This window comes from Idiotropiscis lumnitzeri, chromosome 3, assembly GCF_059441095.1.
Source record: "Idiotropiscis lumnitzeri isolate Australia: NSW breed Sydney's pygmy pipehorse chromosome 3, RoL_Ilum_1.0, whole genome shotgun sequence".
Taxonomy (NCBI): domain Eukaryota; kingdom Metazoa; phylum Chordata; class Actinopteri; order Syngnathiformes; family Syngnathidae; genus Idiotropiscis; species Idiotropiscis lumnitzeri.
Genome location: NC_142393.1, coordinates 22,168,608 through 22,186,573, shown reverse-complemented (window position 1 = coordinate 22,186,573; position 17,966 = coordinate 22,168,608). Strand labels below are relative to the sequence as shown.

Sequence of the window (17,966 nt, the reverse complement as noted above, 5' to 3'; positions counted from 1 at the left end):
GCGTGAGCGCGCACATTGAGACACACACTTTTTGTGGTTTTGATTTGCATTCATTTAAACAAAGTTTTGCATACGAATATTTGTATTAGTCGATGTGGTTTTCAGTGCCTTATTCGCTACAGTTTAACACAAACCATGGATTGATTCAGCCGAAATAGATGGGAAGTTATGCAGATTTGCAATTGTTATACCAGCAAAGTTTTTACAATGAAATCGTTTTTAATGGCCGTAGTGAATTTCAATAATATACTGAAACGCGATATAAAAGGGATAGAATCGATTAAGTAGGATATGTTTTTCATGGGATCAAATTTAAGTGGAAAGGTGCGTGGTGTCCCCTGTTAGCGAACCGGTAGTTGATTTCCAATTGACTGTTTGTTTGTTTTTTTCCTGGAACGACCGATAGCTATGCCAAGAGAAGCCAAAAAACAAATTATAAATAAACAAAAACTCGCGTTCGGCATTTGACTGGTGGTGCGTTCAATGACCACTTACACAGGAGGACATCTGACTAACACTTACTCATTAAAAAAAACTTTACACCTCGAAACAATGTGGGCTTCCTAACAGGGTGCGCCAATACTAATAGTGACTACCGCTGTTGCACCTAGAGAAATAAACAATACGCACGTTTGTGTTTGATTTGCGTATTTATGAACAAGGTTTGGCAAAAAAATGCTTGCACTTGTCAGTATTTTATTCTGTAAATTATTTACTCAAATTTAACACATAAGCTCAGCCCGTTTACATATGATATAACAAAAAACTGTTGCAAAGAAACCGTTATTGATAACGTAGTGGATGTAAAATGTAGTGAATTTCAGCAGGCAAACAGAGAGGATACATATTCTGGAAGGCAGTAATCTCACAGGTGAACCCAAACCACCAAGTGGTTTACGTTGTATGTTTCTCGAATCATTTTGAGTAACTGCAGGATCCCCCTTTCCTTGGTAAAGTTACTCGGAGGTATGTATTTTGAAATTTGTTGCCCCCACCCGCCCAGAACAAAAAAACCAAAGTGACTTATTCTGCGAATTCCTGAACGCGAGTGACTTTGTTTTTTCTTTTGCTTCTCCCCTTGCAGCTATCGTTCAGTACAAAAAAAACCCGAGCAATCAATTGGAATAAAAGTATGTGTTCTGTTCCCTAACAAGAGCCCACTTAGCTGTACCTTGCCACTTATATTTGATTTATTTTCTGTCACGCCCCCCGCCCTCCAAGAAAAAAACAATTCGCGACTAGAAGACCTTGAACACGTGTCACTTAAAGTGGCAGACCTACTGTCATCGTGCAGCTTTTCAAGAAGCAGCAGCTCATTCTGTCTGAAACATTTTTCCTCTTTTTATTCCAAGAAAAAAAAGGTATTTTCATCCCAAGCGATTAAAATAAAAACAAACTTATATTAATAATAACAATAATCAATCATAAAGAGGATAAGTGTGACAATTCTTTTTGTCTCATTTGTCAAACATGCACCTAAGGATGATTATGATGGAGGTAAGAAGAGGAAGACAGACATTTTAAAAAATAGATTTCCAAGCTTTCAATGGAACTCAAACACACAGATCGCCGAAAGGAAGTCTTTGAAGTTGTACAAGGGGTAGACTTCAGGCGTAAGAGTGTAGCATGAGGCGCCGCTGTCTTCTATGTCAGATTCGCCTTGCTCACTTTATTGTGCTACAGGTTCAATAACAATCTTTCTATACAAACCAGAAGGGAAACATAATTTGCCAGTCAGCAGATAACATGTTAATGCTAATTCGTCAAAAAGAACTGCTACAGTTCAGTCGCACAAAGGGATGACATTTTTATGTTGCAGTTTGGCGAGTTACGCTAGTTCACTGAAGTAGAACATAAATATCTTGAGCGTTGAAAACGTTTTTACCTGGTATAAAGTTCCCTTTGTCCCAGCTAACTGTTATTAGAGAACACAGCGCTAGGAAATCTCATTTTCACCAACAGTAGATTAGCAAAGCAGCTAGTTTGCAACTATCCTTTAAAATTATGGCCTCATGTCCTTGCAAGCTTTTCTGTTTCGCTACTGTGGCCAAAATGAACACGTTGTTGGGTCAACAACTAATCAGAATGATGCAGCGGCTGAAAGACGGTTGCCGTGAGCTCCTCTCTATATATACACAACTCACAATTAAGTTCGGGATAGGGGGCTTACAGGCAAAATTCAAAAGCACAATAATTTTAGGTAAACTTTGAAACTACAAATTTCAACTGTTTCATGTTCAACACCTTTTGCACAACTTGCTGTTCTCTTTTAGGAGAGTGTTTTCTTATTTTAAATTTCCAAGGACATTCACTTGCAACCACTGTGGCGCTCTAAACTCAGTGGCAGCTTCCTGTTTAAAGCCTTGTAATGGCGAGCTTCTCAATTGCTTGTTGTTGTTTTGGTCTTACGATGACAAAATGTCAACAGCATGATGAAGAGAACTCTTTAAAGATCAATCATAATTTAAGCAGTAAGAAAAAAACACTAGTGAATTTTACCCTTGATCTTGTAAAAGAACAAGTTGTGCAAACAGTACTGAAACATTGAACATCTGGACAAGCGCATTCAAAAGTGCACAGATCAAATGTAATTTCACCTGGGAAAGTTAAATTGTATCTTAGGTTCTTCATGAAATTTCACCCGAAAGACCAGTAATCCTAACTTTGTGTGAGCAGTGTAAATTGTGCAAACCAGAATAAATTAAAACAAAATCCAAAATCAAAGTGATGTCATGTGACAACATTGTTTGTTGTGGCCAAGAGCCGGCTTGCGGTCCTAGTCGGTCAGTGATCGTATGTGATAATGCGGAACATGCTAGCAGAAGAAGTGCGTGTTTTGTTCCCATGGATTAGATCTCTCCCGTGACTTGACGTGGTTAGCGTATTCTTGACTGCCTCGCTGAGCCAGAATCCGCTCAAGTTCCCGATCGGAGGATAAGACAAGAGGGAGGGAAGGATGGATGACAGTTAGAGAGAAAAAAATAACTGCAATTCTTTCTTCTGGCTTTGTCTTCAGTGGTTCACGGGGCTAGGGGGTGTTTTATAGGTCGTTTATGTGCGTCCATCAGCTGCTGTCAGGCGACGCTTCTCGCTCTCGATGCTGAACGGTGCCGCTCTGATGTTTCATGCTGTCCAAATATTCCTGCTGGGATACGGCCAGGACTGACGCCAGGATCTCGTCGTCCTCCCAGTCGCTCAGACCTGTTAAAAAAAACAAACAAAACAACATACACAAAATTCAACTATGACTTTGAGTCTTTGCATGGCAAACTCAAGTGCCTCATCTGTGGACGTCTTGTTATATTTCTTGGGCAGCTCTTTCTTAAGCTTCACACCTTTGCTTTTGCATATATAATGTTGAAATGGACGTCAAAGTACGGTATATGCTTGGTAATTTATGTTAACTTTATGCTTGTGATGTACATATTGAGTGTTTTGTTTAGGTAGGAATTGGATACTGTTTTTATATTTGTGTTGAAAAATCAATGAATTCTTGGATTACAAATAATAATAATAATAACATCCACACACGTGTATTTACTAATAGTGTATATTTGTTGGGAAAAAAAAATTACAATTCAATTGTGACATAGGTAGTTCCAGCCCGACAGCAACTTAAAATGCTAGAAAATAACACCCAGTCCTCCATTGATCTTTCTCACCAAATGCTGTAGGTGACATCTCCTGCATGATGGCTCTGTACTCTAAATGATGACGACTCTGATTACTGGGCCCTGCAAACACACAAACAAAATATAACAACATTACAAAGAGCAGAAATTAGCACAAGCAGGTGCATTACCCGCAGGGTTGCAAAAATCTGGGCATTTTTAATTAGGAAACCTCTCATGGGAATTAATGGAAATTTACAACAATACAATACAATGCAACTTTATTTGTATAGCGCATTTCACAACAGCTGGAGCAAGAATGAAGCAGGAATTTACCAAATTGAGCATTGTCTCTTGACTTATTCTACGTCCCACACGACTCTTCTCACAAATGTAGAAAAAAAAGGGTCAGGTGCCAAGCTCTGTTCGTCACATTCCAATGATGGAAGAAGAATCCTTCAATCGCCGCAAATAGTGTCTACACCAGCAGCGATCAGCAGTTCGATCTGTGTAGCTCAGCAATCAGTCTTGTATTTAATTATCTATTCTTTTGTGTAGCTCAGCAATCAGCACACAATACCACAGTACTAACCAGCCAACATTCTTTATGGCTTTCGTCTTCTGCTGTCTCTCATTTTATGGGTGCCACCAAGTGTTCAGACTGAGACACGACAGCTTGTGCTGAAATGCGGCTAAATGGGAGATGCTCCTAAATGTTACCAGAAGCACTGCTGTAATTAATTTAATTCTTTGCACTTGCCTTGAAAAGAACTTGTACAAGCCCCCATTTTGATTTGATTTGACTTTTTATGGCCACTAGAAATTTCCTTTCATTTTATTAATGTAATTTTTTAAATATATTATTACGTGTACATTACATATTGTGTGTTCTACACGGTGTCCATAGTCTGGGCACCAAGCTAAAACTATCAACGGACGGATAAAATCAAAACCTTTCATATATTAATTTATAATATTTTAGAGATATCCATTATCTTTATTATGGATTTCTTGCTCTTTTTTGATGAATCATGACATTATATATCATTCTCTTGTGAGTAATACTGATTTTGGTTTTTGTTTTCCAAACGTCGCTGTGCTTGCGGTGATGACGAGTGCCCGGCACGTTTATTTAATCACTATTGACATTGGATCGTCAAAGAAAGCAAGCCATTTTCAACACTCAAAATTGGTGAATCATCAATCGTTAATATTCAGGTCCAGAACCTTGGATCCTTTTGTGTTATTTAAGTCAGCTTTTAAGGGCACGTAATGTATCGGTAGAGTTAATGTTGAATTTTGGTTCGTATGATCTTATCGGTGGATAGTTTGAACTGAAACTCAGATTTGAATGTCATTTTTTTTCATCAAATTTCTATGTGACGGTATGACACAAAAGTGTTCTCCAAAAATATATTTTTTTTTACGACACACACACAAAAAAAACAAACAAATAACACTCCAGAACCCATCATCTGATTTGAATTTACCAGACTATCCAGAAACTTTCTAGAATTTTTTTTTACCCACCCCTTTGCAACCCAAGTCACCCATGGGCTTTACCTGGCGCACAAGGTGAGGGTGGTTTGTTGAGGATGAGGGCAGCGCCAGCGGGGGAAGGCGGCTTGATGACAGTCGAAGGGGCACTGGTGAGGTCCGAGTGCGAGGGGTCAGAGTCTCGTTGCCGCGGCGACCGAGCAGTCCAATCCTCCAGCCCACTGGAGGCCGCCGCTGTGGCTGAGCTACAGGTGGCGCTGGCTTTCCTGGGCTAGAGGGGTGAAGATTGCAAGTAGTAGGCAAAAATTACTCATCCAAGCCGCTTCCCCTCACGAGGGTCAGTGATGGCATACCAGAAGCTCACTCATACCTCATTTTAGCTCGCAAAAAAAAAAAAAAATCATCCAAGAGATGACTGGACAAAGTCATAGGTTGGGACACTCGTTAATCAAGTTGCCACTCTTATTGTCTTCTGTCTGACCTTCGTTCCCATTCTATATGAAAAACCTTTATATAAATCAAAAGTTACAAGGAAAAAAAGTAGACAAGGCGCTGACCTGTCGGGCCTGCTTCTCCTGGTCGCGAAGCCACTGCAGGTACGACTCCCTGGCCACCTGCTCCTCGATGGCCTCGCATGTGGCTTCCCAGTCGCTCGCTCGCTTCTTGTCTTCCAACATCTGCTGTTCGATCCATGACTCCTCCGACGTCTTGATGGCTGACTTCATCAGGGATTGGTCCGCATACTATGGATGTGATTTAAAGGGGTCATAATATGCAAAGTAACTTTTTATTGAGTTTTATCTTTATAGTTGTGGGTTAGAAATAAAGTATCGGTCAGGCCAAGATGGCCCAATTTTCACGAACAAGCTCAGTTGATAAATTTTTGGAGCAGGAAACTGAAATAAGTTATCATTTTCTTTTTTATCCAGTCATTTTGGAGAAATTAGGAAATAAGTGCCGACTAGAAAAATGACTACTTTTAATGAGGAATATGGCCATGCCTCTCTCCGCTCTCTCCATATTTCATCACTCTGAGTCATTTCATGGGCCGATTACAAACTCTTTAACACTTTCATTGCTTATAACGTCCAAAAACGGCAATCAATTGGCAGCAAAATTCATGTGGACATCCCTATGTATGACCACTTCAACATATCAAAAGGATTGACCTCTTCGTGGTTGATTTATATGAGAATGAATTCAGCTTGGATCACATGAGCTCACGTTTGCTGTCAATAAATCCAAACTATTGTGCAGAACGCTTTTCTACTTTCACATGTTGAAGTGGAAAAGGGTAGTAATGTGCATTTGCATTCTGGTGGCGATCGATCGCCGTTTTAGACAACAGAACTGACAATTCCAGCAATATTACCTCGCTTGACTCCCTGCCGTGCGTGAGGGAACATTGTATTTGTCATATTATATTGTTATTATATGATTGGTTGATTACAATACAATGCAAATAAAAATATTGTCAATTTGAGGTGTGGCATCATTTTTCAAGTGCACTTCTTAGAGCAGTATACACTGTGTGCGTGAGCAAATAAAAAAAAAATAATAATATGGCGTGCAACGCGCAGGTTCGTACCCCCGGCTTGAAGGCGGGCAGGCCAAGGCCCACACCGATGGTGGCCTTGTTGGGGTTGACCACAGAGTTGTAGTGGATGTTACGGTGGTAGCTCACTCGGATGGGCTCGTCATTATTCTGGTGGATGCCGTGGAAGGTGTTTATTGGCTCTGTGGCAGAAAGAGGTGGGGCTTAACCTGGATGCAGCTAATTGGCAGTTGCAATGAACATAACCAAACTAACTAGGGCTGCAGATATTGAATATTGTTAGAATAGAGAATTCTACCGATTATACCACCAATTAGTCAGACAAAAATTGGTCCACTTGGTCAAAATCCTCTCGTTCTACTGCAGTATGTGTGTGTTTTTGAAGTGTGTATGGCTTTAAAAGGCCGGGCTGGCCTGGTGCGTGATGTGGACATCAGCTGTTAACTTGGGTAGGCAATTCTAGACGTGCAGTCGTGGTACAAATTGCATTTTATCTTCATGCTAACTTATTTTTACACAGAGTGGTGTGTAACTGCAGTGACATCAGTCCAAGTGGAAAATTATCCTAGCAAAGGTTTGAGGCAGATTCTAACTTATTGAATTATTCGATTAATCATTGCAGCCCTGAAACTAACAAAAAAGATAAGGAGACGAGAACGAGCGGAAGACACCTGTGCCGTACTGGTAAACCTCCACTGGCCTGTTGTACATTTCTGCCATGGCCTGCATCTCAATGTGGTTGCCATGACAGTTGTTTTTCCTCTTCCGGTTGATGTACGTGGTGAAATCCTCCGTCACGTAGTTGGAAAAATAGTCGGCGTTCTTCATCTGCAAGAGAAAAGTCAGATAAATAAAAATAAATAAACATAAACTCAAATATTACTGCTGTTGATACTAATCCAGTCCGACTCATATTGATCTCATAGACATTAGACAAATGTGTTACACATCTTTTAATCCAAATCCCAATTAACACAGTATACATTTAATTATTAACATTGCAAGCTGTTACATTTTTTTTAACATCGTAAAGGCCTACATTTAAAATACAGGAGAATAATTTTGCATTACATTTCATTGACATTTGAAACGTGTTGGAGAGACAAATGACCACTAGACAGGGTCAAACTACCAGCTTAGTTGAAACTATGATGAGGATTTCTATTGATTTTTTGGGACATTATATTTTAGTGAAACAGAAATTAATTATTAAATCCAGTTTTCACAAATTTAAAATGTTCCCAAAAAGCCACTCTGCACGCAACATAACAGTGGTGTGAATTCACATGACCACCCCGACATCAAGTTTCACCGCCGTCAGACTACAGCAAGTGTTACCCAACCAGGGGTGCACGTACCCCAGGTGGTACGTGAGCACATTGCAGGGGATACATTTAATAATTATTTCCAATGAGTAAATATTCTCAGTCATTTCATAAACAGAGACAATAACCTGTGGCACACTGTCAGCTCAACTGTCTCATGAAAGCACAGATGACTGATGAAAATCAAGTATAACTGCTATAGTGGGTCGGAAAATTATTATACGGGAAATTGTCTTTTACTTGTGCAGCCCTTTTCCACCTGTTAAGGCAATCAAAGCGCTTCACACCGAGTTTGCATTCACCAACTGATGGCGCAGCTGTGGGTTCAATACCACGTTTGAGAACACTTTGACATGGTCACAAGGGCCGGGGATCAAACTCACAACCTCTGGGTTGGTTGGGAGACGACTGCTCTCCCACTCTCGGCAGACATGTTGCAGACAAACAAAGGGTCTCATAGCCAATTTAAAGTTCTCTTGCACGTGCAGTGTGACATAATCAACGATTGGTCCATTTGTCCATACTCCCTCGCCCCACCATCCAGGAACGCGTCCATAGTCTCCACTTTTTTTGCCTTTTCCTTGCAGAAAACAAATGCACATCCCCAGAATGTCTCCGTCTACATGACTTCGACAGCTGCTTGTCCGGTCATCCCGAAGGGCAGAAACTTGACGGAAACATGCGACAATTGGGCAAGAGTGGTCTAAGGCGCCGTGTTCAGGACCCAGTCCCCCAGGAGGCCTGGGTTCGAATCTCGAATTTTTTTTTTGGCTGCCAGGATGGCCGAGTGGTCTAAGGCGCCGCGTTCAGGACCCAGTCTCCCCAGGAGGCCTGGGTTCGAATCTCGAATTTCCCCATTGTGGGACTAATAAAGGCAATATTATTATTATTATTATCTGGTTGATGGCAGACTTGTGGTGTGACGTCTCGCCCGGTCCAAGGCACAAAAAGATATCATCTTGTAGTACGACAGCACGCTCGTCGTGAACAAAAAAAAAGAAGCCATAACTTGTTGAGGTCAGGGTTGGGGCTATTTGTGAATGCCACATTAATTCTTGTATTTGTGCTAGATTCAGCGCAGATAATGAAAGCAATGCTTGCAATAATATAGGCCTCAGAACACTTTTGACCTGCTTCGTTCTTTAATCCATTGTTATATTCATTTATCTCATTAATTCATTCATTAAAAGATTTCAGGTGGGGGGGAAAAATAATACCGTAATGAAATAAAACAATGAGCCAAATAAACTAGATTTTTCCTAGAATTAATGAATTTCATTAAATAATTGTTAGTTGCATTATTGTCACTAACACAATAAAAATACAATAAACTATACATTTTTTTTTTGTGGCGTAAAAAAGTATTTCTTAAAGCTTTTCCTTCCCTAAAATTAATAAAAATTACATTTAATACATTAAAAAATAACAATAATTTAATGTAATGAATTAAAAACATAAATAAAATGAAGAATAAGCATTCATTTACTCATATTCTCCTAAAATTGGCTGATTACATTTTTTTTTTTTTTTAATTAACTAATTGGTTGATGAATTTATTGTAACCAACAAAATGTGAACTAAAATGTAAATAAAATAGTTTTTTTGTTTGTGTAGTAAAGAGAATAAAGTGCCACTCACCAGGTAGTCCATGCAGTGTTTCCTCACCACCTCATGCATGTCCTGATCGCCATATACCTGGTCAGCTGACACACAAGCACATACTTAGTGTTGGCAGCTAATTATCCAGAAATGTTGCTCGCTAGCAGCTCTATTTTGTTGCTAAAATTACTAAATGATATTGTTGTTGCATGATCAAATATTCAAATGTGTTAAGATTACATTATAATTGGATGATTTTCAACTCAGTTCAACTGTATAAAATATTAACAGCTAAGAAATTTAAGGTCACAGTATCACCTTCAATTTCAGTTGCTCCAGTCATTTATAAACATTTCAGGAATGCTGATACAAGGTCCAAAGTTTAGTGGAAGTCGAATGTACTGTCATCTTAAATGTCTTTATAATTCATTAGTACATACCTTCAAGAATTGAAGCTATAAGCTACCGATGGTCATATAAGAGCAGCTGATTGGTAGTGCCATATGCCACCATTTTCATGTGATCAGATTAATCGTGACTACTGTTGGTTTGTCGTCGACTAGCAAAATAATCGTTTTTGGCAGCCCAATTGCTAACGCAATTTGGGTGTTGTGTTGACTTTCAGCATGGTTGACAGAACTTTATTCTGTGTGAATTACATGTTGGTAAGGTTTATATTAATGCCAAGCATGCATTATTAGTGTTAAAATTTACTCCAGTTTCAGTTAAACCCTTTCTCTGTGCGTCACATCCAGTCATCTGGTGCAACTAAAAGTGTATAAGAGACTAACTGACACAAAAGAAAACACAGTATGCCTAAAAGTTGGCAGTACATTGCCATAGCTATTGATGTAAGAACTTGTAAAGTCGATTTGTCACTGTTTTGGCTTTCCTAACGCTACAGTGACAGCGGGTGGCCATCAGAGGAACCATTTGACTCACCGACGGCTCTGAAGAGGCATGCACCGTCCTCCTTCATCTTCTTGATGACAAAACCTTTCTTGTCTTGCAGCGTTTTTTCAAACCAGTGCTCTTGCTGCACACAGACACACACACGCACACAGTCAGAATTAATCATTGTCATTACAACATTGAGGAGCCACATCAATGAACAGAAAGAAAGTCCTTGGTTTACAAGCGAGTTCTGTTCCCATGGCGACTCTGTTCCAAAAGTTAACATCCTAAAACGAGCCGTCAAACTGCATTGTTGCAAATCACTACAGAGTCTTTTAGAGGGAGCAATTTAGTACTGATGTCATTTTTACATGCAAACCTATTATATAAGTTCCAATGTTAACGTCAGTGAAGTGTCCCTTTAAACATTCAGCCGAGTCACACTACTTTATCCATTTGTATGAGCCAGGGCCCGAGTCACACATCCATTGTTTGATATTAGTTCTGTTAAAACAGTACAGATCTGAAAGAAAGGAACAAGCTAAAACAGTGCAGGCCTCCAGCGTACAAAACATCTTCTGTTATGACTGACTGACTGTTGTTGTCTTATTTCGGACAGGTGATGAATGAGTGACTGTTAGTGTTTTGTTAATGTGTTCTGTATTTTCTGGCATCTTCTTGACCACTGATGGCACTGACCAGGAACATATTGTAATGTTAAACTGTACCACTGGCATTTGGCAAAAAAATAAATGCACTGGCTGCATTGATTGAAGTACGTGATTCAACTCGTGTATTGTTCATGGTTGAAATTGTTTAGAATTGTTTTCTAATGTAATAATAAAATAAAACAGTCTATTGTTTAAGACAAATAGCAATAACCGTGATATATATTTGCAAAAATCAGTATAATCAATAATCATGGTATTAACTCGTTCACTGCCAGCCCAGGTAAAAAAATACTTTTGGGCGTCTATATCCGTCAATGGCATTGAATGAGTTAATCAGTCACACAAGTATTGACATGATTTGAATCGAATTAGGAGGTAAGTGACCCGTCCCACCTCTAGACTACACATTATTTCATGGTTGTATACTTACACAATATTTAATGATCTATATAATTCTAATAGGACATCCATCCATCATTCGTTGTCATACTTTTCTGAAGAAGTAATTCATGTTTTTTTGGCAATAGTTTGGCTGGTTTTGCAACTTCGACTGAACTTCCACTGGTGGTAATGCAGCGGGAAAAAAAAAAGCTCCGCCAACTGGCAAGACAGTAGACGTAGTAGTACCGGTAGTGGTAGTAGTAGTAGTAGTTATGCATTACCGCCAGCGGCCATCATCTTTGTAGCATGTTAAAGAAGGTGGCATTAATGCACCAAAAGTATTTGCCAACTACCCAGAGGAAGGAGAGGACGAAATGGAAGCAGATGAAAAAATAAAAGACAAAGGCTGTGTCCAACAATCCACCCTTATGCTCTAACCCCACATTCACGTTATAGTCCTGAATTATATGTCGCACTATATAGTAGTCCCGTCATTCTGCTAGGAAATTCGGAGAGCCAGCTAACTCCTTGAAAAAAAAAATAATAATATTATAAACTGTATTTTCTTTCTTTTGTCCGACATATTTTTAATTAAATAAAATGAATTTATTATTTCTGTGGTGTATAGTTATATCGCTTGATATTTGCATTTGCGGCATGCTGTTTTCCTGCTCGCAGTGCATTGCGGTCGATATTAACCTGTTGATCTATGTTCGATGTTCACTTCTTTTCCAAGTGCCCCAACAAACCCCTTAGTAGTGCACTATATAGGGAAAAGTGAGCATATTCGGACACAGGCAAAGAAGTAGTTGTCAATGCACCTAATGTGTGACTTGAGTTAGCTCCCACAGCTAGCATGCAAGAATTTATAATTAAAGATGCAATAACCGACCAGGATTCTAAGTTTGGCCACAATTCGATGCGGAATTCAAGTTAAGGTAAAGCATTCCAAACTAAAAATAAAACATTTTCCGTAGTTTCAAGCAGATGTTTTGATGGCAGCCAGAACTTGTTCGCTGCCATCAAAACGGGTTGTGTTCGTAAATTCACTCTGATACCGCAACACCACTGTGAGAGTGGTTGTGTGAAGATTACAACAATAATGCAAATCTGCGTGTTTATCACTTCGTGCATACCACTTCATTTCATTAAACATAATATATAAACGAGGACTCCAATTCTGGATTAGTACTCAATTTATCATACAGACAGATAAATAAATACAACATACATGTATCAGGGGTCGTCATTGCAACCATGATGTTCGCAAATGCTCCTATTTTTTTCAGAAAATTTCACCCGATTGCACAGTGTGAGTGCATAATACTCCTAAGAGTACAAACAGCGAAGGGGCTTCAACTATGTCTGTCTGTCAGACTGCACACAGAAGGTGGAACGTCTAAATTAAAAGCATAAATAGTCATCCAAGTCTGGATGTGTACTTTGCCACTTTAATATCCATCTAACTTAACTAGTACTATTTACTTGATAAAGGACTGCTTTCAATTCAGCCCCCCCACCCCCATTTTCAGGGCTAAAATGTGAAATTATAAATCCTTTGCTGCTAATATTGTTGTAACACACAATATTTATATAGCCGGTTGGGTCATGGGATGGATATCTTAAAACGCGGAAATGGATTCATCGTGTGAGTCGCGGGCTGATCACTTGGATCACCCGTGCCATGTAACAGGCAGATGCTTGCGATTGAATATTTGTATTATTGTTTGCAACACACTTAAACATTTGGGTTCAAATGGATAGGGTCATGATGGCAACATTACATTTGACACCTCTCGCCTTCGGTGGGACATGGGGTGCATACAGGTACATTTCAAACTCAAACTGAAAAAAAGTCATTCTATGCAGTCAACGTTAAAAGCTACGAATCTCTAAATAGTGGGGGCACGGAGATCGACTGGTTAGCACATCGGCCTCACAGTGCCGAAGTCATGGGATCGATCTCGGTTCCGGCATTTCTGTGTGTTTTTTGCATGTTCTCCCTGTGCCTGTGTGGGTTTTCTCCGGGTACTCCGGTTTCCTCTCACATTCCCTAATCATGCATGGCAAGTTGATTTGACACAGTAAACTGCCCCTCGGCATGAGAGTCAGCGCGGATGGTTGTTTGTCTCTGTGTGCCTTGCGATTGGCTGGCAACCAGTTCAGGGTGTCCCCGGCCTAGTGCCTCCAGCGCCCCCACGACCCTCGTGTAGAGAAGCGGTTCAGATGATGCATGGATAAATAATGTGGGCTTTCCATCAATCTATAAAAGCTTTGCTATTTTACTTAATCAGTATCAATGGTCCATCTAGTCACTTCAAATCACGGGGCGTCCATCCTTCAGTCTAGTGGTTAAGATGGAGGTTGATACTTTTGATACTTACGTTTAAATAATAAACAACAAATATTCTGTTGCATGAAGACTTGGATGTAAATAAAAAATAAAATCAATGGTGTGTGTAAAAATTGTTAAATGTTATTTAATTTAAATTGTTGTTAAGTGTCTAAAAATGTCCAAAATGTATTAGAATTATCAAAAGCATTCTGTTTAGTATCTATAGAGTATTTTGTTGAACTAATATAAATAAAACAAATTTGAAGTTGTTTAGCACTCAGTTATTATTTGACTGCTTTTAACTGATGTTCGTTTTTGCCGCGGGAGCAATTCCTCATATTTTGCCTTCGTATAAAGTAAAATATATAAAATGAGTGTTTTTGCAGCAGCAGGGCGGTCGACTTGTTAGCACGATGGCCTCAGAGTGCGAAGGTCGTGGGTTCAATTCCAGCTGCAGCCTCCCATTTTGCATGTTCTCCCCGTGCCTGCATGGGTTTTCTCCGGGTACTCCGGTTTTGTCCCACATTCCAAAAACATGCATGTCAGGTTGATTGGGCACTCTAAATTGCCCTTAGGTATGAGTGTGAGCGCGAATGGTTGTTCCTCATCAAAGTGTACTGCACCTACTCCCTGAAGATAGCTGGGATAGGCTTCAGCACCCCTCATGAGGAGAAGCTGTACAGATAATGGATGGATGGATGGATGAATTTTTTTTTCTTTGATCCCTGTCAATCCTTATATCATACAAAACGAAGGCATGCCAACTGAGAGGACTACAAATCAGCAAATATGGTCATACTGCAGAAAACAGAACCACAAATCGTTGCGACCAAATCTGTGTGCTGGTGCGACCAACTTTTTCTAACGTTTGCACTGGTAACACGGGTGCGACCAATTTCAGTTGGTCGCACCCGTGTTACCCGAATCCCCTAAACACAAATTGTTGTCATTGTTTATCACCTCAACTCAATCACTTTAAGCCACACAAAGTACCCTGTCATCTTATGTATAGAAACATCATGAAAAAGGTCTAATTTGGGAAAGTGAGAGTTGGGGTAGAAAACACAGACATCAATTTTGAAATCTAGTGGGTCAAAGTGATTAGGAAAGTAAATAATAAAGTAAAGTGCGGTACGCTGAAAAACGTACTTCAATACAGTAACATGGTATTTGTACTTCATTACTGGCCATCACAAGCGCCTTTTAATTCTGGCAAGCCCAATCGTGTTGTCATGGCGACGACATGATTGACGTGACCCGAAAACAAGCGTCTTTCATTCACTCCCACGTCTCGGAGCGTCCATTTTATACCCGACCCAGGAACCCCACACAGGATTGAATCTCCGGCGATTACCTGCTCGGCAGTGGCCGGGTCAACGGCCTGCAGGCGGGCGGCGTTCTCGTACTCGTCCTCGCTGTTGTTGCCGCCGGCTCCCTCGTCCGGGTCCTGGCTGGAGCCGCCGGGACCGCTCACGCCGGCCTGCCCCCCTCCGGCCAGAGCCGCAGAGCCGGAACAGGTGCCCGCTTGCCGCCGCCTCTTACTAAGTCCAGGCCCGGAGCAGCAGCCGCCGATACTCCCGCCGCAGCCCACAACGCCGGCCTGCACCACCAGGTCCCCACGGGAGGTCGCCACCAGGCCGCCACCGCCGACTCCGCCGCCGCCGTCCCGGCCGTCGCAGGGCCCGGCGGAGGCCACGGAGCCGCCAGGCGGAGGAGAGGCCTGCTGCGGCCGGGAGCTTGCCTCAATGCTCCGCCGCTCGTCTCTGGTGGAGGGCGGCGCGGGCTGGTACGTCCACGGCGGTGGAGAAGCCCGCGGCCGTGCTCCGGTCCTCCCCGCGTGTGGGTGCGGGTGCTGGTGAGGGTCCGCGACGCTCCGCCGGTCGCTGTCATCAGCGTGATCCGCGACCCCGACCCCGGAGCTGGGTTTCTTTTTGGGCAGGATCGTCATTGTGGGGAGGCGGAGGAGTAGCAGGAACAGGAGGAGGAGGGGTTGGGGAAGGGTGGGGGGGTAGAGGGCGACGAGTCAGTCCGCCTTTTTGGATCAAAAGATTGCTGTGTTCGGCGTCGAGCTGGATGGCTAGCCGCAAATCATCGAGCGAATGTTCCTCGTCGACAACACGACGATCCCCATCGACGCTTGGACGGAACACAACATACAAACAAACGAGAAAAAACCCACAAATACGTCTCCGACTTCCCGGGCGAGAGCTCGTGCACAAAACATCAACACAGACTGACGGGCCTGCTTGCGTCACTTCCGGGTTAGACCGCGTGGTTACGTCATTGTGTCCCCGTGACTGCCGCGAATACAAAATAGCTTAAAAATAAATTACTGATGCAGCTAAACATGGATATGCTGCTAACAACCGCGCTGCTAAATTGTATTTCACACCATCTAGGAAAACATCTAAGGGTTTTACTATATTTATATTTTTAGGTATATTTCTAATATTTTCCTTTGTGAGGTTTTTTTAAAATAATCGTTTCGGTATTATTAACAAAAGTAACAAATAATAACAATTTACATGATATATATATATATATATATATATGTATATGTCATGTCATTATCCACACCGCTTATCCTGTACAGGGTTGCAGGAGGGTGCTGGAGCCTATCCCAGCTGACTACGGGCGAAAGGCGCACTACACCCTGAACTGGTCGCCAGCCAGTCAAGGGGCAGACATAGACATCGTCACTGAGTGGGAACTGAATCCACGCTGCCCGCACACAACTCAGGCGAGTGTACCACTACACTATCAGTGATGTATGTATATATATATATATATATATACATATATAGATATATAGATATATTAGTGCTGTCGAGTGATTGATTTTTTTAACTAATTAATCACAAAAAACTCCATGATTACTCATGATTAATCACATTTCTCAATCAAACTGAGTTACATTTTTTGGGATTAATCACCTGAGTTAATGCTTTAATTTTGACAGCCCTAATATACATATATATATATCCATTCATCTTCTGTACCGCTTCTCCTCACCAGGGTCGAGGGGGGTGCTGGAGCCTATCCCAGCTTTCTTCGTGTAGTCGGCGAGAGACACCCTGAATTGGTTGCTAGCCAATTGCAGGGCTCACGGATACAAACAACCTTTCACGCTCACGCTCATACCTAGGGGCAATTTAGAGTGTTAAATTGACCTGCCATGCATGTTTTTGTAATGTGGGAGGAAACCAGAGTACACGGCGGAAACCCACGCAGGAATGAGGAGTACATGCAAACTCCAAGGCCGGAGCTGAACCCACGGCCGATACTGTCTCCCACTGTGAGGCCATCATGCGAACCAGTCGGGCCACCGTGCCGCCTATATATGTAGCCGCGATTCCTGTGAGGTGAAGCGGCTCAAATCATGGATAGATGGATAATTCTGCCTAATTTAAACAGACATAGAACGAGTAAATTATAAATGATAAGGTTTATGAAATTATTGACATTAGGTTTGTTTTTATTTTCTAGCTATTCTAGTCTCAACATGTTTCTGTTTCTGTTTGAAATTATTGAAAAGAAGACATCAGATCACGAGCAAGGCTCTCATAATTTCAACTCGTGATACTCGACATTTTTTTCCTTTTAAACGTAAATGTATTTATTTTGGAATTATATCATATTGTGTCTGTTTCGATTCTGTGCGAATGCCTTTGACATGGGAGCTTTCATACAAATATCCATAAAATGCGTTGTTTGTATTATTTTGCACACAACACTCATACATCGATACATCTTATTTTGAAACCAGTACGATATATATATATATATATATATATATATATATATATATATATATATATATATAGTAACGTTGTCTAATAAATCAGGCCAATTTGTCCATCAGCGAACGCTTTTATTATTCAGCCAAAAACGGCTGCTGTTGGCCGCAACCACGCCGATCAGAAAAACAAACACACAACGACAACAACATAACGTTCACTCCCGTCGCTCCCCTGCTGCCTTCACAGCCTCCACAGAAAAGAGTAAAACACAGAACCCTTGAACTATTTACAAAGTCACTACAATATATATATATATGTATATATATATATATATATATATATATATATATATATATAT

At 41.0% G+C, this 17,966-nt stretch overlaps 1 protein-coding gene across 1 annotated transcript; it reads right to left on the bottom strand.

The window, feature by feature from the left end:
- Window positions 1-1,316: 1,316 nt before the first annotated feature.
- Window positions 1,317-16,137, bottom strand: otud5a (OTU deubiquitinase 5a). Its single transcript, XM_088289571.1, has 9 exons — window positions 15,223-16,137; window positions 10,530-10,623; window positions 9,627-9,691; window positions 7,335-7,491; window positions 6,697-6,845; window positions 5,666-5,851; window positions 5,175-5,379; window positions 3,663-3,734; window positions 1,317-3,201 (listed from the first exon to the last, which is right to left on the bottom strand). The coding sequence occupies exons 1-9, from the start codon at window positions 15,814-15,816 to the stop codon at window positions 3,065-3,067; spliced, it is 1,659 nt and encodes a 552-aa protein (XP_088145697.1). The 5' UTR covers window positions 15,817-16,137; the 3' UTR covers window positions 1,317-3,064.
- Window positions 16,138-17,966: the final 1,829 nt, after the last annotated feature.